This window comes from Balaenoptera musculus, chromosome 6 (genome assembly GCF_009873245.2).
Source record: "Balaenoptera musculus isolate JJ_BM4_2016_0621 chromosome 6, mBalMus1.pri.v3, whole genome shotgun sequence".
In the NCBI taxonomy this organism is placed as follows: Eukaryota; Metazoa; Chordata; class Mammalia; order Artiodactyla; family Balaenopteridae; genus Balaenoptera; species Balaenoptera musculus.
The window spans coordinates 65,002,876-65,028,103 of NC_045790.1; the positions used below are offsets into that span (position 1 = coordinate 65,002,876).

The 25,228-nt window shown below is 39.7% G+C and overlaps 1 protein-coding gene across 1 annotated transcript in view; it reads right to left on the reverse strand.

The window, feature by feature from the left end:
• DOCK8 (dedicator of cytokinesis 8) overlaps positions 1-25,228 on the reverse strand; it is a 222,501-nt gene that overhangs the window by 95,949 nt on the left and 101,324 nt on the right. Inside the window, exons 10-14 of the mRNA XM_036856043.1 lie at positions 25,144-25,224; positions 21,611-21,770; positions 19,573-19,703; positions 17,880-17,973; positions 16,988-17,150 (exon numbers count right to left, since the gene is read on the reverse strand). Of these exons, the coding sequence (XP_036711938.1) occupies positions 16,988-17,150; positions 17,880-17,973; positions 19,573-19,703; positions 21,611-21,770; positions 25,144-25,224 (629 nt within the window). The remainder of the gene's footprint in view (positions 1-16,987; positions 17,151-17,879; positions 17,974-19,572; positions 19,704-21,610; positions 21,771-25,143; positions 25,225-25,228) is intronic.

Genomic DNA, 25,228 nt, shown 5'->3' on the forward strand with positions numbered 1-25,228 from the left:
GCAGATTGCTATAAAATTATACATAGGGTATATGTAATTAATAAGGAAGTGGGTGCATCTTAATATGTTTTCGTTAACATGTGGTCTGGTACTTCGGGTTTAGGGAGGTTTTAAAAGGAACTTGGCTATTGATATGGGAGAGGGGAAGAATAAAATACCAGAGAAACTGGTTTTTCTGTTTTATTAGGTTTCTTATAGCTAGAGACGCAAATGTTGGTTTAATAGCAGGCCACTAGCAATAGGCACTGGATTGAAGTAGATGGGGTAGTAAATTAGTACCCATCTCTCCTGATACAACACTATTGAAACACCTTTCTATATAAAAAGCTCTCCAGGTTTCTAAACAAACACTCTCAACCTAACTATTTTGGGAATTTCAAAGTAATTTCTTTTTCTTTCCTTGTGTTTTAAAACCTTCCCTCTCCAGTCTTTTTACAAAGACAGAGCCAAAGAACTGATGAACTCTTTGCTGAAGCAGAAATGTAGCAAAACCAATTGTAAGAATGGGATGCCCTCATTCAAAAACTACAGGAAAAGGTTGGTGGCTCTTACTTCCTTTTAGCAACAGACTTCGATGTGAGCAGAATGAAATTCAAATAACAGTAATATCTTATAGTTATCTGATGTCTTTTACTCAAGCATTCCAAAGAAAATTGCAAATCTAGAGATACTATTTTGAGGTACCTTTGCAAGGTAAGAAGCTGGGGAGGTGGTTTTATTTTTCAGTCACATTTCACTGCCAGAAAAATTTATTTTGAATGTAATAGTAGAAGTAGCTAATAATATTTATTTTTTACCATGTGCAGGCACCATTCTAATAACAGCTAATAGTACCAATGACAGGTACTACTATTTAGCCTCATTAGGCAGATGACAAAACTGAGGCACAGAGAGGTTGCATAACTTCCACAAGGTAACACAGCTGGCAAATGGCACAGGGCAATTCAAATGCGGGTGTCCTGAAACTCATACTAGACCCACTGCCCATAACCTTTGCTGCTTCTAAGAACAGTAAACAGTTTCTTTGGTCAACAATCAGACTCACCAGAACTTTATCATGATGTGGTCTTTTATTAAATTGTTCAAGGGCTAAAGGATATTTCGCCAAGCAAACTATAAGAGTTTTTTTTTTTTTAAGTTTAAAATAACACAGTTTAAAAAGTTTAAAATAACTGAGAAGATGAGAGTGAGTCCTGTCCCTCAGTGTTAGAAGTTTTGGTGTTTTAAATACATCAAGTGCAAATGAAGTTAGAAATCTCAGAGTTTAATATTTGGTATATTCTGGAAATAGGAAACCTGCAAGCCTAAAGTGGCTATATATTTTAAGTGGGATCATGCTTTGTAAATGCTTCTGGATGAGCTGACTTTGCTGCTCAAAGGGCATCCAGGGAGGAGCAGCATCAGCATCACCTGGGAGCCAGTCAGGATGCGTCGCAGACCTGCTGAATCAGAGCGTGCGTTCTAACAATAAACCATAATTCAAAAAGAGTCATGTACCACAATGTTCATTGCAGCTCTATTTACAATAGCCAGGACATGGAAGCAACCTAAGTGTCCATCATCGGATGAATGGATAAAGAAGATGTGGCACATATATACAATGGAATATTACTCAGCCATAAAAAGAAACGAAATTGAGTTATTTGTAGTGAGGTAGATGGACCTAGAGACTGTCATACAGAGTGAAGTAGGTCAGAAAGAGAAAAACAAATACGATATGCTAACACATATATATGGAATCTAAGGAAAAAAAAAAGTCATGAAGAACCTAGTGGCAAGATGGGAATAAAGACACAGACCTACTAGAGAATGGACTTGAGGATATGGGGAGGCGGAAGAAGGGTAAGCTGTGACAAAGTGAGAGAGTGGCATGGACATATATACACTACCAAATGTAAAATAGATAGCTAGTGGGAAGCAACTGCATAGCACAGGGAGATCAGCTCATTGCTTTGTGACCACCTAGAGGGGTGGGATAGGGAGGGTGAGAGGGAGGGAGACGCAAGAAGGAGGGGATATGGGGATATATGTATATGTATAACTGATTCACTTTGTTATAAAGCAGAAACTAACACACCATTGTAAAGCAATTATACTCCAATAAAGATGTTAAAAAATAAAAAAAATAAATAAAACTGAGGAAGCTAATTGAAAAAAGAAAAAAAAAATACCCCAGGTGATTCAAAAGCACATTCAAGTTTGACAAGCAGTGATCCAAGGGAACTGGTCTGTTTTTTAATTTGACAGACGTATGAATTCTGTAGTTCAGGGGTTTTTTGGTTTTGTTTTGTTTTTGTTTTCTGTTTTTGGCTGCTAGGAAGCTCAAAGTCAAATCTGCAGCTGACTTTTTAAGAAAGTGTAGAGGACCTTAACTTTACCCAGATTTATACCGATTTCCTTCTTATTTTCCTTTCACCCAGAAATTTTATTCCTTGTTATACAATCTCCATAAGCTGCCTCACATACTTTTTTTAGAATGGGAATGTTTATAAATAAATGCATAAAAATAAAATATTTGCTACCTCCTGTCTTGTCATTCCATGGTCTCATGCCATTATTTGTGTTTATTCCTATTTCTAATACTTTAGGTTAGATCAAATCACAAACTCACAAAGGAATCAGTGAAAAACGGAAGTGGGAAGAAAACCCCTAACGTGTAGGGTGAAGAGAACGTTCCATCTTCAGAAATCAGAGCAAGAAAAACGGAATGTGAGACTTGTTCTAGGACACCAGTCAGAATCCACACAAGGCTGCCTGCCCTGCGAAGTGGCACAGGAATGGAAGGAGGCACCGGGGATGCTGTCACAAGCAGCAGCTTGCCCCTTAGTAACCTCTGTGCTCTGTGGGCTAGGCTGCAATGTTTTGTGTAAATGCTGGTACTGTATCCTGAACATTGTGGACCTCTACCCTCTGCCCCCACAAAAAGCAAATACGGTTAAGAAGCGAGAGACAAAATGTTACCCTATTGTTTAGAAACACTACAATGACCCAATATGCTCTCTCCATAGTCTTGTTATGTTAAAATAATGCACTCAAAAACAGAAATCAAATGAGAGAGAGAAAAACAAAAAAAACCCACCAAACTCTAATACTTGTTATTACACCATTTTCAAGACTTTTGCAGGGAAAATGGTCTATGCTTTCTCAACTGATGAACTACAATTTGAACATCAAATATGGTGTCTTTACATAGGTATTTTAAGTACTAAGAATCTGTCTTCGAACATGAACTAACTAAATGCTCACAGCTCCTATATTTGCAGAGTACCTTTTCTGTTACATCAATCCCTATCCCTTCTTTTTATGAGATAGATAAAAAGTTCCACTTAAGTGAGAGCTTGAAAAGCCAGCATTCCTATGAAATAAAGCAGGACCTCAAGCTGGGGCAAAGAAAATGTTACCTTTTAGAAACAAGTGAAAGCACCCTAGCTCTTCTTAAAACCCACTTACTTGTTTAGGAAAAGTCCAGCTAGTTTTCAATAGCAAAAGACCCAAAGGGAAAGTTGGGATGTTTATGATCCTAGGCTTTATCTAGATCAGATTCCCATGGAAAAGAATCACAGATACATACGCATTTGAAACATGCTGGGGAAAACTGACTGCTTCAAGAAAAAAATAAATCTCTAACCTTGCTTGAAACGTTTTTTTAAAGATACTTTGTTGAACTGGCTGAAATTTTACCAGTTAAGATATTCATGTTACCATATATTCTTTTGAAACTCTGCTTAGCAGATTGAACATATTAAGTGGTTTATATATCATTCACTCCCACCTTAGTATGAATTAGTTTACCCAGTCTTTTCCTTCTTACAAAGAGGTTAGATTTAGGGGCTGTAGGTGTGAGTGGTGAAAGGAAATAAAAAGGATGACCTGGTAATTGTTAACCATGAGGCACTGCTTTGAGGAAGATTCCCCAGTTGCCTAGGGTGTCAGGGAGAGTGACAAAGTAAGTGGAAGTTGGAAAAGTACCCAAATCCAGATTTTTTTATTCCACAATTTTTTTTCTATAACTTTCTTAAACTTGACACTGACAACACAGTCAAAATATTCACTGGATAACTGCAGCTCTTTCAACTCCCACCTACCACCATGGAACCCATGATGTGGTTTTAAGGTCTAAGTTATTTGGATATTCTTTGTGATTCTCACTTAGGGAGGGCTCAGATATTTGTTAAATAGGTCAAGCTCTCAGTTGGTTTATTAGCCTATTTTCAGTGGGTTTTTATGGATGACTAGAAAATATTTAATAAGAATGTATTTTATTTTACATGAACAGAGATTGGAACTACTACAGCAATATACATTTCAGACATCCTATAAAACTCACCCTTCCACAGCTACATTTTTGCATTTCACTCAGAGGATTTATATAGGTTTTATATATGTATATAGATTAACAGATGCTTGGGAGGTGAGTCTATGGTAGGGTGTAAGGGGGGAGTGGGGTGGGTAAGGTGCTACATGCTGGGCAATGGGATAAAAGACCCCATTCCTTAATATGTACAGCTTAGGGATTTTTCCTACTACTATGAATCTAAGAAAACTTGGGAAATCTCCTCTAACCTAGGTGAAAAAAATGTTCCCCCACATGGTAGGCTTGTTTCTTTGGAGTGTGGGTTAGTGAGGGCTGGGCTGGGGGCGGGGGCAGGGGCGGACTCTTCTCACCTTAGAGGATCTGTCAAGAAGCTGTTAATTTTCTATTAGGGAGAGGTGTATTGTCCTAAAAATATACCAGGCTGATGGGAACACTCTCCACAAGGAGCCTGGTCCTCTGCATCAGCAGAAGTAATCCACCCTCCCTCACTCACCTTCCCACCTCCCCACACTCCTTCAAATTCACACAGCTGGAGTGCCCCAACTTTTGGTAGCTTGGTTAAGAACTATGGTAGCAGCTTCTAAGGCTCCCAATGATGCCTGCCTCCTGGTGTTCTCACCCTCTGTAATTCCCTCCCCTCAAGTGTGGGCTGGACCTAGTGACTCATTTCTACCCAATAGGATACAGCAAGATTAGATTACAAAAAGACCCTGGCTGCTATCTTGCTTTCTCTCTCTCTCGCTCTTTCTCGCTTATTCTGAAGACCCCAGTTGCCATGCTGTGAGCTGCCCTACAGGGAAACCAATATAGCAAGGAATTTGAGGGGATCTCTTGCCAACAGCTAGAGAGGACCTAAGGCCCTTAGTTTAACAACCAAAGAGGAACTGAACACTGTCAACAACTTCAAGAGTGAGCTTGGAAGTGAATTCTCCCCTCGTTGACCCTTGGGGTGATCCCAGCCTTGGCTGACATCTTGACTGTGGCCTTTGGAGAGGCCTGAGTCAGAGGCACTCAGCTAAGCCACACCTGGATAACCCACATAACCTGTGAGATAACAACTGTTGTTTCATGCTGCAAAGTTTTGGTTATGCAGCAATAGGTAACTGATACGAGTATATACATTTTAAAAAAGTATATGTTAGGTATTCGCTGATATTTAAACATGTGATTCCTTTAAAAATGCTTTACCTTGTAACAATTCTGCCTCTTAGCTGTATCTCAGGGTTATTATTCCTGCTCTAAGGAATATAATATCATGACTACCTAGAGGAAAACACTCAACATCAAAATAGCCTCTGTGGAGTCCATCCAATCACCAACTAAGTATAAAAACTTGAGAATGTAAAAATATATGAAAAACTAAATTTTCTTTGGTTCTAGTTTTGATTCTATTCGCTGAATTAATGTTTCTTAAAGAGGCTGTGAGAGGTCAGATAAAAGAGGAGAAGAATGCTAAAAAGTACCGACCGCAAATACCTTCCTCCTCCCTTAAAACATCAAATTTTTAATGAAAGTTTCCCCCAAACAAAACAACATTTTCAACATATTTGGCTTTGCCAAACATATGTTTGGTAAATATTCAAACATTTCAACAACATTTGGTTTTGTGAAAGACCTAAAATTCAAGTTTAAAGACACCATTTTGATGCCAAATCTGGGCAACGTTTTTCAAAAGGTCACCAGGCAGAATTGTCACGTGGAGGACTAACACGAACCAACCTGCATGTTCTTTTGAGAGACAGAGGGAGCACATTTTTTCCAGGCTTTGCAAATAGTTTCCTAAAACAAATCTGCCAACTGACAAAAACTCATACACATACCAGAAAATTTCCAAGTTTTGCTGTTGCTGAAGCTGACTTTTTTCTTTGGGTTTGAGGCAGAATCTTTACTAGTCCCCTACCCATTAAAACAAAAAACAAAAAACAGCCAATGAATAAATCAATAATACTGATTAAAATGCTTGCTTTAACATTCCTGATGATTTCTTTTTAAATTAATTAATTTATTTATTTTTGGCTGTGTTGGGTCTTCGTTTCTGTGTGAGGGCTTTCTCTAGTTGTGGCAAGTGGGGTCCACTCTTCATCGTGGTGCGCGGGCCTCTCATTATCGTGGCCTCTCTTGTTGCGGAGCACAGGCTCCAGACACGCAGGCTCAGTAATTGTGGCTCATGGGCCTAGTTGCTCCGCGGCATGTGGGATCTTCCCAGACCAGGGCTCGAACCCGTGTCCCCTGCACTGGCAGGCAGACTTTCAACCACTGCGCCACCAGGGAAGCCCCCCTGATGATTTTTATATTGGCAGATGTCTTGTTTCAGGTTGGGGAAGAAAATATTGGAATTGGAGGAAACAGCAGGCCTACTAAGAAATAAATTGTTCAGTTGTCCCCAACAACTTCTGGAAGCATATGCCTGCTTTGGGTACTTGGTGAGAGAGAAGGCTTGTCTGGGTTCTGGAGGCAGGAGAACTTGCAAAGATCTCAAGTGACTGCAGGACAAAGTTGCATGCGTGTCTTTCTGTAGATCAATGTGATTGTGAGGGGTTCCAGTGTCTCCAGGAGACTGGGGTTTACCTCCAAGGAGAGGCAGTCCTCCTCTTTGTCTCTCTCAGCACCAAGCATTGTGCCTGGCACACGGTCGGGGCTCAAAAATACGTTAGGCGATTGCATCAACTTTATTCATAGCGTGACAAGTATTGCTCAGTTGGTGAGATTTTCAAAGGACAGGTATCCTGCTCTATGACAGAGGGTGAGGAAGGAGGAGAGGGGAAGAGTTCTCGCTCCCCACACTCACACCAGAGTGACAAGTCCACAAGGGGCTGCGCCATCCCCAGACCATTTGGAAGGTTGAGTAACAGTCATTGTTATGGACTTTACTTCTCCCTGACCTAGAAACACAAAGAGGCAACACTTTGTTGGCTGCTGGCTGGGATACGGATTTTGGATTTTTGTGCTAGAGTTGGTTTCATTTCAACTCAACTCTGGGAGAAGACATTAGAGAGCACATAAAAGAAGTGTATCCCTCTCTGGGCTCTTGTGTCCAGAGCCTGAAACTAATATAATATTGTAAATCACCTATACTTCAATAAAAAAGCATGTTCCCTTTAAATAAATTAATAAATAAAAATAAAAAATGTAACTCCAGGAAAAGATGAGAAATGGGCTTTGAGATGTTCTTATTGCTAAATATATAATTATTAGTCTAGGCATGGAAATCTCTTTAAAATCATTAAAATGAGCCATTAAATTGAGCTCCTCTACTTTTATCTTTATTAAACTGTAATATTTCTATTTCTGAACCATTGCATGGATCTCAGTTTACATTTTGAAGGTTGTCAAACAAAGAACATTAAACAAGTGAGGTGCAACAGCACAGTTTTGGAAGTTATAGTTTCAGCCAGTGGATAAATGAAATTCATTTTTTAATTATAAAAGGTACATGATATGTGACTGATAAGCCATGGCTTTTTAAAAATTACCTTCTTACACTGAGTCAAAACTCAGTCCTCCCCAACTCCTAGTTCTATTTTACTTTGTGCTGTTGGGCTAGCTTGCATTGTCCTCACCCCAAAACCCACTTTTGCCCTGGGAAGACTGACACAGCATCTAATATTTCGACCCAGGGCATTCTGACTTCAGCAGAGAGGGGCAAAGGGCAGCGTATCTGAGTCCTTAAAACGACAGGACACCCATTACTGGAGAGTTGTTAAAACACCTCTCCTTTAGAGATGGCCAAACACTTCATGGGAAGAGTGGATCTTTAAAGTATACAGTAAAGTCAGAACAAAGAATGAGAAGCTAAAAAGTAGAGAAGATTTTTTCCCCCTAAATGGTAAAAAGAAATAAGAGGGAACAATTCCCCGAAGGATATCTCATCAGAAGACAAAGCCACTTCAAAGAACTAATTTTAAAATAACAATTTAAAAAACTAACAGAAGTAGAGAAATCAAAGAAAGAAGGCTTTGTGAATTTTAGGAAGCTCCTTCTAATCTAGGCAAACTATTCATCATCATCATCAAATGCAGGCGCAGATTTGCCGCATTTTCATTACCATTTCTCTGTTGCTTCTGCCCCCACCAACCTTACATTCCCACCGCATATAAAAACAGGATGCTTCATGAACCTTTCTGCTGAAATCTACGTAAAGGATCTCTGGGGAAAAAAATGACATTCACCCCCAGTACGCGGACAGAGCAAGATTTTTGGTTAGGACAGTTGTTTACAGGCAGTAACACTAAAGCATGATGGACTCAAAGGGAATGCGTATAAAATACAGACTAGTGAGGGGTTGTGACTTGTACTTAATGTACACAGAACCTCCTTAACACTATTTCATTACTGCCAAACCACATTCTTTTACTTTTGTATTTGAGGCAGGATTGGTGAATGTGTAAAAATGTATAGTGAGCAATACACCCCCAAAATGAGATTTTGCTGTCTCTCTAGACCACAGGATACATTTCTCCATCCTCCTCTCCACCACATCTTTCAACAAAGTGACAGATTTCTAAGGTCCTGACTTAACTGATGAAAGAAGGCAGAAGCTGACAGGGTAAGAAAATCCTTTGCAAAAAGCGCCAACAGTGATCTCTTGGGACACTGAAATACTTTCCCAGTTCTTCTTGGTCCTGCGCTTCAAGGCCAAAAACTTCAATGCATGTTTGCCTTTAATAAATCACGACTCCATCTGCTTAGAAATGGAAAGATACCTAGCTGCTTCTGAATCTAGAAAGTGAGCAAATTGTGCCCTCAAGTGGCTAAATGTTGTACTGGAAGGGGAGCTTCGCAAAACCAGCCCTTGTTGCTAAGAAATCTTAGGTAACTTGTTCCCTCCTGAGTTTTTTCATTCTTCTAAAAAGAGGAAGGACCACTGAATTTTGGAGGAAAGTGAGGATTGTGTTCCTGATTTATTATTGAGACCAACTTGCCAGAGCAGAGTCAAGTACAGGAACTTAATTATCTGGGTAATTTTGGCACCAGGAATTCACTTTGCCTGTCTCCATTACTTGGCTAATTTAAATGATTAGATTTTGCCTGGGCTGTCACTGCTATTCCTAAATAAAGTGTTTGTTTATAATAAGCTTCATGTTCCATAAACAACTGCTCACTGAGTCGAGGAAAACCAAGGACTGAGCTTCAGGGCTGTCTTATACTTACAACAGTTATTTAAACACTCCTTTAAAGGGTGAAAAGTAGGAATTTATACCATATGCTTGTACATGGGTGAAAGGTTATATAAGATTCTTCATTTTAACATCATTTGTAATGTTAAAAGATTGGCAACATCTTAGATGCTCATTAGTCTGGGGTTAAATGAATTATGATACAGCCATATAATGAGATTCAGTGCAGGTGTAAAAAAGCACGAGGCCACTCTCTGTATTCATATAGAAGTGCTCTCCATAATATAGTGTTCAATGAGAAATCAAAGTGCAGAACAGTGTGAGGATTATGCTATACTTGCACTCTGAAAGGAAAAGTGCAGGGTTGTATTGGTTTGTACAAACATAGTTTATTTCTGGAAGGATAAACAAGAAACTGATTAAAAATGGCTGTTTTGGGGGCTTCCCTGGCGGCGCAGTGGTTGAGAATCTGCCTGCTAATGCAGGGGACATGGGTTCGAGCCCTGGTCTGGGAAGATCCCACATGCCACGGAGCAACTAGGCCCGTGAGCCACAACTACTGAGCCTGTGCGTCTGGAGCCTGTGCTCCGCAACAAGAGAGGCCACGATAGTGAGAGGCCCGCGCACCGCAATGAAGAGTGGCCCCCACTTGCCGCAACTAGAGAAAGCCCTCGCGCAGAAACGAAGACCCAACACAGCCAAAAATTAATTAATTAATTAATTAAAAAAAAAGAAAAAGCACAACCTCAAATTATTTTTTTAAAAAAAATGGCTGTTTCCAATTGTCAAAAATAGGATTGAGCTGTGAAATATACATGATTTTCATCTGTTTTGTTCACTAGTATTTCTCCAGTGTCTAGAAAAGGGCCTGGCATGTTGCAGGCACTCAAAATTTGTGGAATAAAATGAAGAAAATAAAATACGTGTATGTGTGTGTGTGTGTGTGTGTAAATATATATATATTTTAAGACTGTCTCCAAGGAGGGGAATCTACAGTTGGAGGTCAGGCATGGTAGAGAGAATTTTCACTGTGCACTTACGTACTTTTAAAATATTGAAATATTAGAATAGGATACCTATTCCAGAATAAATAAAATTCAAACAACCAAAGAAACAAATAAGAATGGGGAGTTATTATTTGGAATAGTTATTTAAGTAAGGCATTGTTTTGATGGTGATTTAGACCAGGGTCAATCACATCATAAACTACTAATCATTAATTAGCAATAACCCTGGAGTACTAACAGCATTGAGGAGCAAGCATTACACCATAAAAAAAACATCGTCCTCACATGGAGAGGTTTTCTGGGTGTTGTAGATTCCTGATAGACAAGTATTGAACACTTGCTCTTCGCCATATCCATTTCACGTGGTATCCTGGCATACGATAGGATTGCTTTCCAGGTCAGAGGGATTAAGTTGCAAGCCTCTTTCCCCTGAGTTTCCCGTGGCTGGCGTCACTGTGGACTTTGGATGACTCCCATGAGTGGAGGAACTCATTAAGAGGGACCATGAAAGGGAGAGAGAGGCTTTGATCCTCAAAGAAGCGTGTTGTACCCTTAAGACCCTACCCCAGGCCTCCTGAATGGGAGTCTCCAGGTAGGGCTGGCCACTTGCATTTTTACAAAGCTCTACAATGAACTCTGAGGCACACTACCCTTCTTCCCCTCCCCCATCCCACCCCCAACACTGAACAGATTCACTCTGGATGGAGAGACAACTGGGCTCAGATTGGACAAAAGAAAGTTCCTCTCAAGGATACCTTCCATTCTCCATGCCCTGACTCCTTCCTAAACACGTCACCCAGAATTATTTCTGGTTTATTCCTTAGAAATGCTATTCACTAAATTATAACCTCCAGACAGTCATTCAAGACCAGCTTGCACATTTATCCTATGCCGTGCTTTTTGCCCCTGTAGGATGCAAGCCTGGCAGTGTTCCTCAAAACGCCATTGTGATACGAGAGGCACCTCCCTGTTAGACCAGAATGCAGACTTCTGGTCTGAGAACATTCAGCTAAATAGGAGGCAGCCTGAAAACAGCTAATTATCCATCAAAGAAATCATGTTCTAACTGATATGCTTGTTCACGGCAAGCACAGTCGTCCACAGCGAGTCTGATAATTGGATAAAATGACCTCAGAGGCTCTTGGGGGCTGGGATGAGAGATGAAAACGCACTTTATGTGGATTTCTCTAATGTAATCACCAGTTACAGGGACGGCAAGGAGCTTAACAAGCTCATTACAACCTCAGCGCCTGTGATATCCGAGCAAACCTCCGTAACTGCCACAGGATAAAATGCCCTTAAAGGTCTCGCTGGGCCTTGGCCCCAGGCCGCATTGTTTTCATTCTGCTCCCACCAGAAGGCAGCTGGAGTCTCCATTACCAGCTGCTGGGCCACATGGAAAAATCAGCCAGGAGTTGGTTCAAACGTGTTCTTGGGCTAACAACCAGCATTTTTAAAATCTGGGCATGGAGAAAAGAATGCCATACTCAGAGTCGGATAATCTTGTTTATCAACCTAATTTTTCCAGCTGTTCTGCTCCGCTCTCGGAATGACCGTCCTTCTGCTTGTGATTTTGAAAGAGCTCTTGCCTGGGTCTGCTTCGGTGTACTTGTCTGACCCCATGCCTCTCACACATAGAGGCTGCCAACAGCACTGCAGAGGCCCGAGCCCCTGGTTGGGGAGATGCTCGCCATTCCTAGAATGAGTACTTCTGGCTCTAGAAGTTCGTCTCGTCCCTCAGAGTGAGTTGTTTGTCTTATGAGTGACGAACACTCTCATTGGTTCATGGGGATACTTCCTCTGCCAGGCCCAGTTCTTTTATAACCGATCTAGATTACCCCTCAAAGTGAGTTGAATTAAGGTAGAGGCATCAGGCAGCACCCACAGAGAATACAGTATGAATGGTGCCCCTGCGGGCAACACAGTGACCCCAACTGAGGGCACCTGAAGGGGCAGGGCTGTCAAAGGAGGCACCTGAAGAGATCGGAGGACGGGGAGACTGAGGGCAGGAAGGCAGCTCAGCCTATGCCAGGCCAAGTTTATCTGAGGCTCCATGGCAGCTGCCCTTTAAGAGAGGTAAAGAACCTGAGTGCTCTTCATATGGTATTAAACTGAAACCCCACCCAGATGACAATCCTGTAAAGCATGACTCTGGCCACAACTGACACTCAAGGCCAGACAACACCTGCCATTCGTCCAGGTAATAGTTCCCTCCACTCAAGGGAGCTCTGAAGTTTATGTGAAAGATAACACAAATTGGAAATCTGAATCCTGGCTTTGTCACTGTAGGCATTCCTTGCTTGGCCCAATAGATATATTCTCCACAAGTTCCAGGTAGATCAATTTTTTATGTCAAGCCATATTTCAAATTTATCAGGTGAGTCTGCTATCAAACAAAGAATTATCCCTAAATTTAATCTGCTCTGTAAATCTTAATTTTCATTTATTTGATTTCCTTAAAGGCATACAGCCAGAATTAGAGACATGGAAATAGCAAGGTCAACATGAAAAGTTACCCTACATGCCAAACCCTTAGAATGATGTCCAGAATTCAACTCAGTCAAAGGAAAACTTTTCTAAAAGAAACAGAAACTGCTGTCCCTACTGAAATAATATTCTTGGGAGAGATAAGACTTTAGCTCACCTGTTATTGGTACCATAATGTAAAGAGGTTTAGAGACCTTTGTTTGAAAGGAGACTTTGATTTGGAGAGGAGGGGACAGAAAAGCCAAGAGGTTACAAGTTTTGACAAAAATGAGAAGATGAAAAGAAGACATATATTAAATAAAAGGGAAATACAAATCAAAAAAAAATGAGAAGATGAGGTCACCAAGGGTAAACTGAGTCAACTTCCCAATTTGACCTGGGGTTCGGACCTGACTTGAGTCTTCCATTTCTGTCTTGTGAAATGGGAGTGGTGGTGGAGAGAAGGGAGAATTAGTCTAGGACTGGGTTACTATCCAGAGCAGCCTAATCAAAACCACTACAAAGCATATGAGGCCTGGAGAAGAAACACTTAAAAATTTAACAACAGCATGAGAAATTTAGACAAAATGTTCTCTCAATTCCTTGACATTTTCACATAGTAAGATTCTGAACCAAGTTCACCACAGCTCTCCTCCCTTAAACAAGCTATAAAATATGGTGGCCTGGGAGCCAAGAGAAGACAGAAGACCAAAGCTGGAGAGAAGTATTGTCTTCTATCATTCCTAAGAGAAGAGACCTGATTTTTAATGGGGTGGCCTTGGCATTTCCACAGTGTACAGAACAGCTAAAGAATATTCACTTTGCACTTGTGGGTCTGTTTCTCATGATGCCAAGTTGGGTCCATAGTAATCCGTTCAAACTTGTCCTCCTCAGCACTCCTACATTTCTGAATCAGTAGGTGCACTAACGCATTCTGAGTCCCGCTGTGATGTAATTAAGGGATAATGTTTGCAGCAAGGAGTAGAGAGAGTTGTAAATGCCTCCCATGGGTGATTAAAAGCTAGGGGAAGTTGAATAACTATAGAATTCATTTGGTGCAAGTTTATTCCAATGCCAAGAGCATTCTTTTTTCCAATTATAGGATAGGGTTTCTAAAAAGATACACAGCATCCATAAGCAAACATTTTCATGTCTTCATCTCCCTCTAGGGAATGGAGAATGGAAACTACTGCATCCTAGGAACGCTTACTGATCTAGGAGGGAGACTTGGCTGACTTTGTATTTAGGAATGAGAAGAGAAAACCAAGAGCTGCTTCAGAAAGGATTAAATGGGGGAAATGCATGTGTACTTCAGTTTTGAAAGGAAGAGGTGCACTTCTAACTGTATGAATGGCTGGTTGTACTTCTCACTGCCATTTTTTAAAATTGAAGTATAGTTGATTTACAATGTTGTGTTAGTTTCAGGTATACAGCAAAGTGATTCGGTTATACGTATATACATGTATATATATCTATATACTTTTTTCTTTTTAAATTTTTTTTGGAGTATAGTTGATTTACAATGTTGTGTTAGTTTCAGATGTACAGCAAACTGAATCAGTTATACATACACATATATCCACTCTTTTTTTTAGGTTATTTTCCCATATAGGCCATTACAGAGTATTGACTAGAGTTCACTGTGCTATACAGTAGGCTCTTATTAGTTATCTGTTTTACATACAGTAGTGTGTATATGTCAATTCCAATCTCCAGATTTATCCCTTCCCCTGATCCTCTGGTAACCATAAGTTTGTTTTCTACATCTGTGACTCTACTTCTGTTTTGTAAATAAGTTCATTTGTACCCATTTTTTAGATTCTACATTCTTTTTCTATGATTCTTTTGCATTATAGTTTATTACAAGATATTGAATATAGTTCCCTGTGCTACACAGTAAAACCTTGTTGTTTTACTCACTGCCATTTTTGACATCAACAAACCACTCACTTATCCTGTCTGGGTCTCAATTTTATACATCTGAAAACGTGAGGGGTAGAGGTACTTAGATTAGGTGAGTTCTGAAATTCTTTGCATTTCAGTCCCACATACCCAAATATCACAATGGAAAGTATGAGTGAGGATCTGGGGGAATCAGAACTCTCTTACACTGCTGGAAGGACTGCAAACTGACACAATTTTGGAAATAAGTGGTGGTATAAATAAAACTGAAAATATATATCACTGTGACCCAATAATTTTATTTCTAGGCATATTGCTTAGGGAAACTTTTACATATGTGCACAGAGAGACAAAGACAAAAATTCTCACTGCACAGTGTTTATAAAAGCCCAACATTGAAAAAATATAAATATCTATCAATAGAAAAATAGGAAATAGATAAATAAAATATGGCCTCTTCACAGAAAGGAACGCTAAATAGCAGTTTAAAAGAATGGCAAAGCTCTATATAAATCAATATTTCTAAAATACAAGGTATTAAGGAATTCCCATTGGTTACATTTGTGAAAATCTGAGTAACTAAAAAAGAATAATGACTGTTACTGAGTGTAACACACAATCAATAAAATTCATGAGTCCACAACAATACTCAAAAAAAAGAAAAAATATCATACTCTTGGATGAAAAGTACAGTAGTACAGTATAACACATAGAGTATGAAGCCATTTATGTACATTTTAAATGAATATAAAAATAATACCATTCAGGGCTTCCCTGGTGGCGCAGTGGTTGGGAGTCTGCCTGCCAATGCAGGGGACACGGGTTCAGGCCCTGGTCTGGGAAGATCCCACATGCCGCGGAGCAACTGGGCCCGTGGGCCACAATTACTGAGCCTGCGCGTCTGGAGCCTGTGCTCCGCAACAAGAGAGGTCGCGATAGTGAGAGGCCCGCGCACTGCGATGAAGAGTGGCCCCCGCTCGCCGCAACTGGAGAAAGCCCTCGCACAGAAACGAAGACCCAACACAGCCAAAAATAAATAAATAAATTTATAAAAAAATAATAATAATAATAATACCATTCAGTGTTCACAGATTCATAATACATGACTCTGTGTGTGTGTGTGTGTGTGTGTGTGTAAAACCAGGGAAAATAGAAAGGACCTATGTAAGTTCATGACAATGTGATGTGAGAGGCAGGGTAGGGGTCTGTAATTGGAGACTGGGGATAAAGGAGACTTCAACTTAACCAGTATGATTGTTTGTGTGTATGTATATATATATATATGTATATGTGTGTGTGTATATATATATATATATATATATACTATATATACATATATATACACACACACACACACACACACACACACACACACATACATAACAACAAAATGTCATTTCTAGATGCTGGAGAAAAGGTGCTTATTATAACTTTCTTCTCTGCATTAAAAAAAATCTCAAAATAAAAAATAAAAGTATATGATCAGCAATGCTTTCGGCAGACAGATGTTGACAAGCTCCCTCTGAGCCCCCATGCAAACGGCCTCCAAGAAACTGAGGCAACCTAACCTTTTAGGCCTTTACTGTGTAGTTCCATGCTATCCAATATGGTAGCCACCAGCCACATACAGCTACTTGAATTTGAATTCAAATTAATTAAAGTTAAATAAAATGAAAATTTCAGTCCCTACACTGCACTAGCCACATTTCAAAGGCTGAAGGGCCACATGTGGCTACTGTCTATTTTATTGGGCAGCACACATATAGAACATTTCTATTATTCCTCTAAATTCTATTGACAGAGCTGGTCTTGAGCTAAAAACCTGTCTTTTAGACAACCAGAACACTTTTAGTCATTGCTCTTTCCCTAATATGTCCTTCTGCCCATAGGAAAACCAAGGTAATGACTAGGATGATTTTTTTGTTTCTAGAAGGAATAGGTCCACTATAATTCTACATTACACTTATGACTGAAGTAACATTTTCTTGTGAAAAAAAATGAGATAAATCATCTTTAAAAATTGATCTTAAAAAGTAATTATCTATAGTTTTGTAAACATCATATTTCATTTTCCCCAAAACTTAGGAAGTAGGAAAATAGGTCAAAGGATGATGAAAGCATTACCCAAACAAGGCTCAAATTTTTGGTTCAATAATTTTCCAAGAGCCTTTGTTTCTTACCTATACACAGTATGAGGGACATACACTTCTCGGATTGGAAATTCCAAAATCTCTTTGTGTGGACGTCCCCGGTTTTCAGGAAAGGGTCTCACTGGCAGCATTTCAGGAGTCAGACAGCAACTGGTTGTCTCTGGAGCCAGAGAAATCTCCAGTTTGAGCAAGCCTAAAGAAAGAAAATAGGACTGTCTGAGTAAAGACGTTATATACAAGGGAGTCAAGAAAGACTGCTGTACTATATTTCTTTTATGGAATTGAGGATAAGTTGTGTGAGTATAAGCATTTTGGAATACCCAGTTAATTTCCCATAGTTTGAGAAAGAGCACGTCATGACAATTTTTGAGATTTAGTTTCTAGAACTTAAAAAGCAAGAAACTGTAAAATGAGTAAGAACACATTAGAGGATCTTTAAAGTCCCTTCCAGAACTATCACACCATAAGTATATAGTTCAGTAACTTCTCTCATTACAAGCACTAAAAATTAGTGGTTTTCAAACTAGGTTCCCTGGTACCCCAGGGGGCTGCAGAAGTGCCTCGGGGGCTGTTAAGCTGAGGATAAGAAGGGTGCGCCCTCACCTTCTACCAAAGCATTTCACTTTCACTTTTTCTCATGTTAAGAGTCCCATACAATATGATAAAAGAGGCTCCTCTCTTCAAACAATTACCTGATTTTCTGAGTGAGCAATCAAATATAAAGCATGATGTTTATTTACAGAATCAGTCCTTTAATAAAAATAGAAAACATTAACAGATTGGCCAAAAAAAAACCAGACCTTAACTCTTAATACAAAATCCTATATTTCACTTGACAAAAAATTGCAGCATTACATGAATAATGTGTCTAATCATAAATGGCTTTGGCACAACAAAGAGGATAAAGACAAGCCATCCACACCTGGAATTGACTTGACTCTTCTCTGTAGGGATGAAGATCTTTTGTAGTCAGCTAAAAACTTGAATAAGTCTTCATCACTAAGGCGGTCTCCCTCCTGCCAAGAGAGAAGTCAGGGTTAGTGTAGATGCGCCATACACTCCTGGGGTCGGGACCAAAGATTTCTCGGAAGATTTTTATCGTTAAGTATTATTGTAACGTGCCTTTCACAGATACGAGGCAACTCTGAAATCTTTTAGTCAACCTCTTGTCAAATATTCTTTCTCTACCACTCTGACTCTCTCAGCCTCTTCAATCCTCCTGGGGATGGGGATTTTACTGCATTCCTGAGGAAGGCTGTCTGACCATTAGTAATCCGGGCCAAAAGGTCCTCCCCCTATAACTTAAACCCACTGATACTTGTTTACTCCCTGGAACAAAACAGAATAAAAGTTTTCTTCAAAGATTTGAAGATGGAGAAAGCATCTTTCCATCTTTTTCCTATCCTCGTATTCTTCACATTTGTCTTGACTAAGAAGGCTAAGCACACAGACTACACTCCCTGCGCGTATGTGGGACAGGCATGCTGCTGAGGGATACGTGTGCACGAGCTCTGATCCTTACAGCAGCCCAGTAAGGAAGGTAGGTAGGTAGGTAGGTAGGTAGGTAGGTGTGTCCTATTCCTAAGTGCAGATGAGAAAACTCTGGCTTATTTAGTCAAGGGCCTTGCTCCCCAAGGCAATGCAATTGGAAGGAGTATTTCCCAAATAGAAACCCTTTCAGTCCCCTGCAATCTCTATCATGAGGCATGGCACACGGAACCCTTAGTATCTCTTCTGCATTTCAGTTTGTTAACATAACCCCTTGACATGCCCCATGAGAACTGCTTGAGCTGCAGAAAATTTTCCAAAACAGAGTCAAACCAAGTATATGTCAAGTTGTTTCTTTTTGGTAGTAAAATACATATCACGTAAAATTTACCTTCTTAACCATTTTTGAGTATACCGTTCAGTAGTGTTAAGTACATTCACTTTGTTGTGCAAACGATCTCCAGAATGCTTTCAGTTTGCAAAACTGAAACTCTATACCCATTAAACAACTCCCCATTTCCCCCTTCCTGCAGCCCCTAGCCACCATCATTCTACTTTCTGTCATTCCACCTTCTGTCTCTATGAATTTGATTACGCTAGGAAATTCTTCATTCTTTAAGTAGTCTCAATGATTTCTGAGCTAATAAAGTGCACCGTCTGTAATGGTCACACTCTGTGAGGACGTAGGCAGCTCTAGAAAGCCTGCACGTGGAAAAGGGGTGAGATGGACAACATCTAGGCCAGGAAACCCCAAGCCAAAGGGGAAATGGATATTTTAGCCAGACTGTTTTCATAGCCTAATAAACGAATTGACCATGATAGTTCAATAGGATAGTTTGTATTAATGGGAACCAGTCCTTCTCTCGATTAAAAGGGCTAATGTTCATTTAGCACTTGTTATATCCCAGGCACTCTGAGAAGAGCTTTACACATCTCATGTCATCGAACCCTCCCAAAAGCCACATCAAGAAAGTGCCATCATCCTTGTTTTGTAGATAATGAAACCGAGGCTTGGTGAGGTTGACTAACTTGTTCTCTTAGTCACTACATATACTCCCCCTCTGGGCTCCAGCACTCATGCCATTGTGAGGGGACAAAGCCAGACACACTGTAACATGAAGAGATACCTGCTTGAAAAAGCTGTTAATGGTCAAGGTCTTGAAGTTGTATCCAACCCCATTTTCCTCCAAGGAGAAGGCTCTTTCAGAAAGTCTTCGAGATTGGGACAAAGTTTTCCGCTCACCCACAGATCCTTTCCCTTTAAGGAAAACAATTGTCATTCTAAAGTTTGCCTTTCTGTTTGAATATATAGCAGTTATTAACTTTACCGTATGTAAGATATGTTGAAGCTCACTGAAGGAGAACACTGAACACGGCCATTCTTGTTTTGCATGACAATTTCCCTCCCCTGATCCCTGTTCTTAGACCCCCCCTGTTGGAGCCCCTAATCCTCCACTGATCATAGTGAGAGCCCGTGAGCAACCACAGTGCCCTCCCACGTGGCGATCAAGGTAGCAGGAGTCCAGAACTGCAGCCAGAGCAGGGTCTGGCTAAATAATAAGCTTTATTTAGTCAACAGTGTTTAGTTTTGTTTTATTTTTATATTTACATTCCATTGGGAGAGGCATGTACTCAAATGCCCCTGCAGGCATTTGGGATTGTGGCCCGAACATGCTACGTACAGGTCAGCCTGAGTACATCCTGGATCTGAGCTTTCTTCTGCTCTTGCTGTGTGGACCAGGCAGCAGAACTGAGTTTCTGCCTTGGCCAACCTGCCTAATGGTAATTAGAACTGAGTCACACCCAAACCTGAACCCTGATACTCTGCTTAGTTATTTCTTACCCCTTTTGAGATTTAGGTGAGGATTTTGTTACTTTTATACTGCAAAACTCAGGGGTTCTGTAGTGAATGGTCAAACTGCATAGAACCGTAATATTTCAACCCTATCTTTGAACATTCTCTTACCCTTAATTCTTGTCATAATGCTGAACTGGAGCTTCCTGCTACCACTGAGCCACCTAAACTTGCCATGCTGCCTCAGTATAATACACTGCATCTTTTGGTTGCTTCTTAAAAATCAGCCTCTGTAGTCAGGTTAATTTCTCCTTGACCCAGAGATGACTGAGGACCCAGCAAGCTCTATGCCTTAACTACCTAGTTTATGTGCCCTTTAAGCTCTATGCAGAACTCTTTCAAATAAGGCTACCTGGGTCTACATAGAAATTAGCATTAAAAAAAACCACACACACATATTGTGGTGTGAATGTTGGGATGCACTAAAATGAGATTTGTTTTTGATAAATCAGCAATAACCTGGGAGTTCTGACTGGTAATTATGCATCAATAACTCCAGGATAGCAGCAGCAATAACAAAATACCTTTTCCTCCACTCCTCTGGTAAAGGCAACATTTCAGAAGTGGCAGAGCTAAGGAATGCATGAGAAACTTCCCAAGAAATGTGACTGGAGACATAAATATTTGCTGGATACAAAGGCATTTTAAAAAACAGAAACTCTGCCACAGGTGAGGGGTGATATACTTGCAAACTCTGTAACCCTCTTGGATAGTTCCATACCCAAACTGTTGAGGAAATTAATAATTCAGATCAAGGGTTAGGTAATGAAAAAGAGAAATATGTTAAATAAATCAGAACAGTAACTAAATATTCTTTTGGTATCCACTTTTTTCATTTGCCCTTGGCAAAATAAACTTTAAGGAACTGGAAATTTTGCTAGAAACCAGAGTTTTTCATTTCGAAGCCCTTGCTTTTCTTATATTTAGGAGCCAACCATGGTGGCTTTGTTTAACACACTATAAACTATATTATTATATTACTATATTTTCTTGTTATTTTCAAGAATTTTACTTTTAAGAAGAGATGGCCACTGAAAATTAACTCTTTAAAGTGTCAAACTGTACAGAAAATTCCAACCAAAAATCTTACTATATATAAACTCCACAAAGTTCATTGTAATTGTCTTGGGGATCGCTGTCCAATCAAGTGTTTGTATTCCAGCCTTAATCATGTTTCATCCTATTCATCTCCTTCTTCCTGCCCACTCCCCCCACCTTACTGCACTCCCAACCCCCCATCAATCAGTAGCTGACCTCAGAGTTGGTACATTGGGGAGCACTTCCCTTCACACCACAGTTGAAAAGCTTACCAACCATGGACTCCACATCAGTTACCTCCCTGTCAAGGGTAGAGACATTGAAGAAACTTGCTAAGCTTATGGGAGCCCATGCGAAGGGCATCCGGTATTTCCCCAAACGCTGGCAGAAGGATTCAGCTTGAAGTTTTAGTTTTTCAATCTTTTCTTTACTCTAGAGGAAAATGGAAAGAGACAGCAGAAACAAACAATATGGCACAACATCATTCTCAATGGTGAAAAACTGAAAGCATTTCTTCTAAGATCAGGAACAAGACAAGGGTGCCCATTCTCACCACTATTATTCAAGATAGTTTTGGAAGTTTTAGCCATGGCAATCAGAGAAGAAAAAGAAATAAAAGGAATCCAAATCAGAAAAGAAGAAGTAAAACGGTCACTGTTTGCAGATGACATGATTCTATACTTAGAAAATCCTGAAAATGTCACCAGAAAACTACTAGAGCTAATCAATGAATCTGGTAAAGTAGCAGGATACAAAATTAATGCACAGAAATCTCTTGCATTCCTATACACTAACAACAAAAAATCAGAAAGAGAAATTAAGGAACCACTCCCATTTACCACTGCAACAAACAGAATAAACTTACCTAAGGAGGCAAAAGACCTGTGCAGAAAACTATAAGACACTGATGAAAGAAATCAGATACAAACAGATGGAGAGATATACCATGTTCTTGGATTGGAAGAATCAACATGGTGAAAATGACTACACTGCCCAAAGTAATCTACAGATTCAATGCAATCCCTATCAAATTACCAATGGCATATTTCACAGAACTAGAACAAAAAATTTTACAATTTGTATGGAAACACAAAAGACCCCAAATAGCCAAAGCAATCTTGAGAAAGAAAGACAGAGCTGGAGGAATCAGGCTCCCTGACTTCAGACTATACTACAAAGCTACAGTAATCAAGACAGTGTGGTACTGGCACAAAAACAGAAATACAGATCAATGGAACAGGATAGAAAGCATACAGATAAACCCACGCACATATGGTCACCTTATCTTTGACAAAGGAGTCAAGAATATACAGTGGAGAAAAGACAGCCTCTTCAATAAGTGGTGGTGGGAAAACTGGACAGCTACATGTAAAAGAATGAAATTAGAACACTCCCTAACACCATGCACAAAAATAAACTCCAAGTGGATTAAAGACCTAAATGTAAGGCCAGACACTATAAAACTCTTAGAGGAAAACACAGGCAGAACACTCTATGACATAAATCACAACAAGATCCTTTTTGACCCACCTCCTAGAGAAATGGAAATACAAACAAAAATAAACAAATGGGACGTAATGAAACTTAAAAGCTTTTGCAGAGCAAAGGAAACCATAAACAAGACGAAAAGACAACCCTCAGAATGGGAGAAAATATTTGCAAACGAAGCAACTGACAAAGGATTAATCTCCAAAATATACAAAGCAGCTCATGTAGCTCAATATCAAAAAAACGATCCAGTCAAAAAATGGGCGTAAGACCTAAACAGACATTTCTCCAAAGAAGATATACAGATTGCCAACAAACACATGAAAAGATGTTCAACATCACTAATCATTAGAGAAACGTGAATCAAAACCACAATGAAATATCACCTCACACGGGTCAGAATGGCCCTCATCAACAAATCTACAAACAATAAATGCTGGAGAGGGTGTGGAGAAAAGGGAACCCTCCTGCACTGTTGGTGGGAATGAAAATTGATAGAACCACTATGGAGAACAGTATGGAGGTTACTTAAAGAACTAAAAATAGAACTACCATATGACCCAAATCCCACTACTGGGCATATACCCTGAGAAAACCATAATTCAAAAAGATACATGTACCACAATGTTCATTGCAGCGCTATTTACAATAGCCAGGACATGGAACCAACCTAAATGTCCATCAACAGATGAATGGATAAAGAAGATGTGGCACATATATTCAATGGAATATTACTTATCTGTAAAAAGGAATGAAATTGACTTACTTGTAATGAGGTGGACGGACCTAGAGGCTGTCATACAGAGTGAAGTAACTCAGAAAGAGAAAAACAAATACTGTATGCTCACGCACAAATATGGAATCTAAAAAAACGGTACTGATGAACCTAGTGGCAGGGCAAGAATAAAGACACAGACGTAGAGAACGGACTTGAGGACAGACGGGGATAGGGGAAGCTGGGACGAAGTGAGAGAGTAGCATTGACATATATACACTACCAAATGTAAAATAGATAGCTAGTGGGAAGCTGCTGCGTAGCACAGGGAAATCAGCTCAATGCTTTGTGACGACCTAGAGGGGTGGGATAGGGAAGGTGGGAGGAGATATGGGGATATATGTATACATACAGCTGATTCACTTTGTTGTACAGCAGAAACTAATACAACATTTTAAAGCAATTATACTCCAATAAAGATATAAAAAAACAAACAAACCAATATGGCACCAGCACCAAGTCAACTGCCTCTGCCATGGATATGACAGCCATCTCCAAAATCCTTACCCTACTGATTAAAAAGAGGGAATAGTCAGAAAAACAACACATCTCAGGCCAGAAGTCCAACTGATAAGGAAATACAGAATAGAAAAGGAGGAATTTAAAGAATTAAAGAAAGCCTACATTCAATTATTAAATATACCTTCAGCTAAACAAACAAACAAACAAGCAAACAAAAAACTCAAAAGTATTGGGGCTTGTTATACTACCTAATCAGCAAGTACCTCTTTTAGGTGCTAGCTACACTGGATTCGCATGAGAGAATCTTGGGATGTAAAGTTTTGTACATCATCTATCAAGCTCTTAAGATAGCCTGTTTTTCCAAAGTTGTCTTGGAAGATTCCAGAAAGATCTATAAGGGTTCCTAACAACCTCCTTATTAGGTTGACAACACTTCCAAGGTAATCATTCTAAGTTCAGGATAAAAGGTAGATTAAAAAAAGCAAGTTATCTTGAGTTCAATAAATCTTACTTGAAATTTATGAGTCTGCAGTAGGATGCTGTTAGGCAAGTCTTATTCCAAAAAGGCTACGTTTTAAAAATTATGTTGGAAACTTTTGCAAATGGGTGCTGAGAAGAGATGTCCTTTTCATGGCTCAGTACCTATGTTGTACTAATAAATTTATGATGTACAGCAGTCTCAGCTAATGTCCAAATATCCAAATCAGAAAGGGTGGTGGCCCATGCTGTGGAGGAAGCTAGGGGAGCTCTGGCACTGTTCAGTTTCGTGGGGTGTCTGTGGCCCTCCCAACCGAGTCCGGGCCTCAGAACCAAGACAACAGGATGCATTTTTGCCCTAGTCAAGTTTTGTAATTAGACATTGGTGTGTACATCATCATTTGCTGAGTTTAGTAGTTTATTTCTTTAAAAAGTTGTCATTGATGAAGTTTCCCTTCCTTATTTTGTTTGAATATAATTTATTAGTGCTTCATATGGGGACACATTATGGACTAAACTCCATTAACTATTTTATGGGAGACTTCTGAAAAATATCTGCTTATTCTAAAATGTTACCATTTAGCAATACTCAAAATAGCATACCTTTCCACCATCACTTTCTTTGATAACCATGTAGGGTTCTGCACAGTCTCCAATCTCTCCCTGCTGAAGGACTTTTTCAATCTAC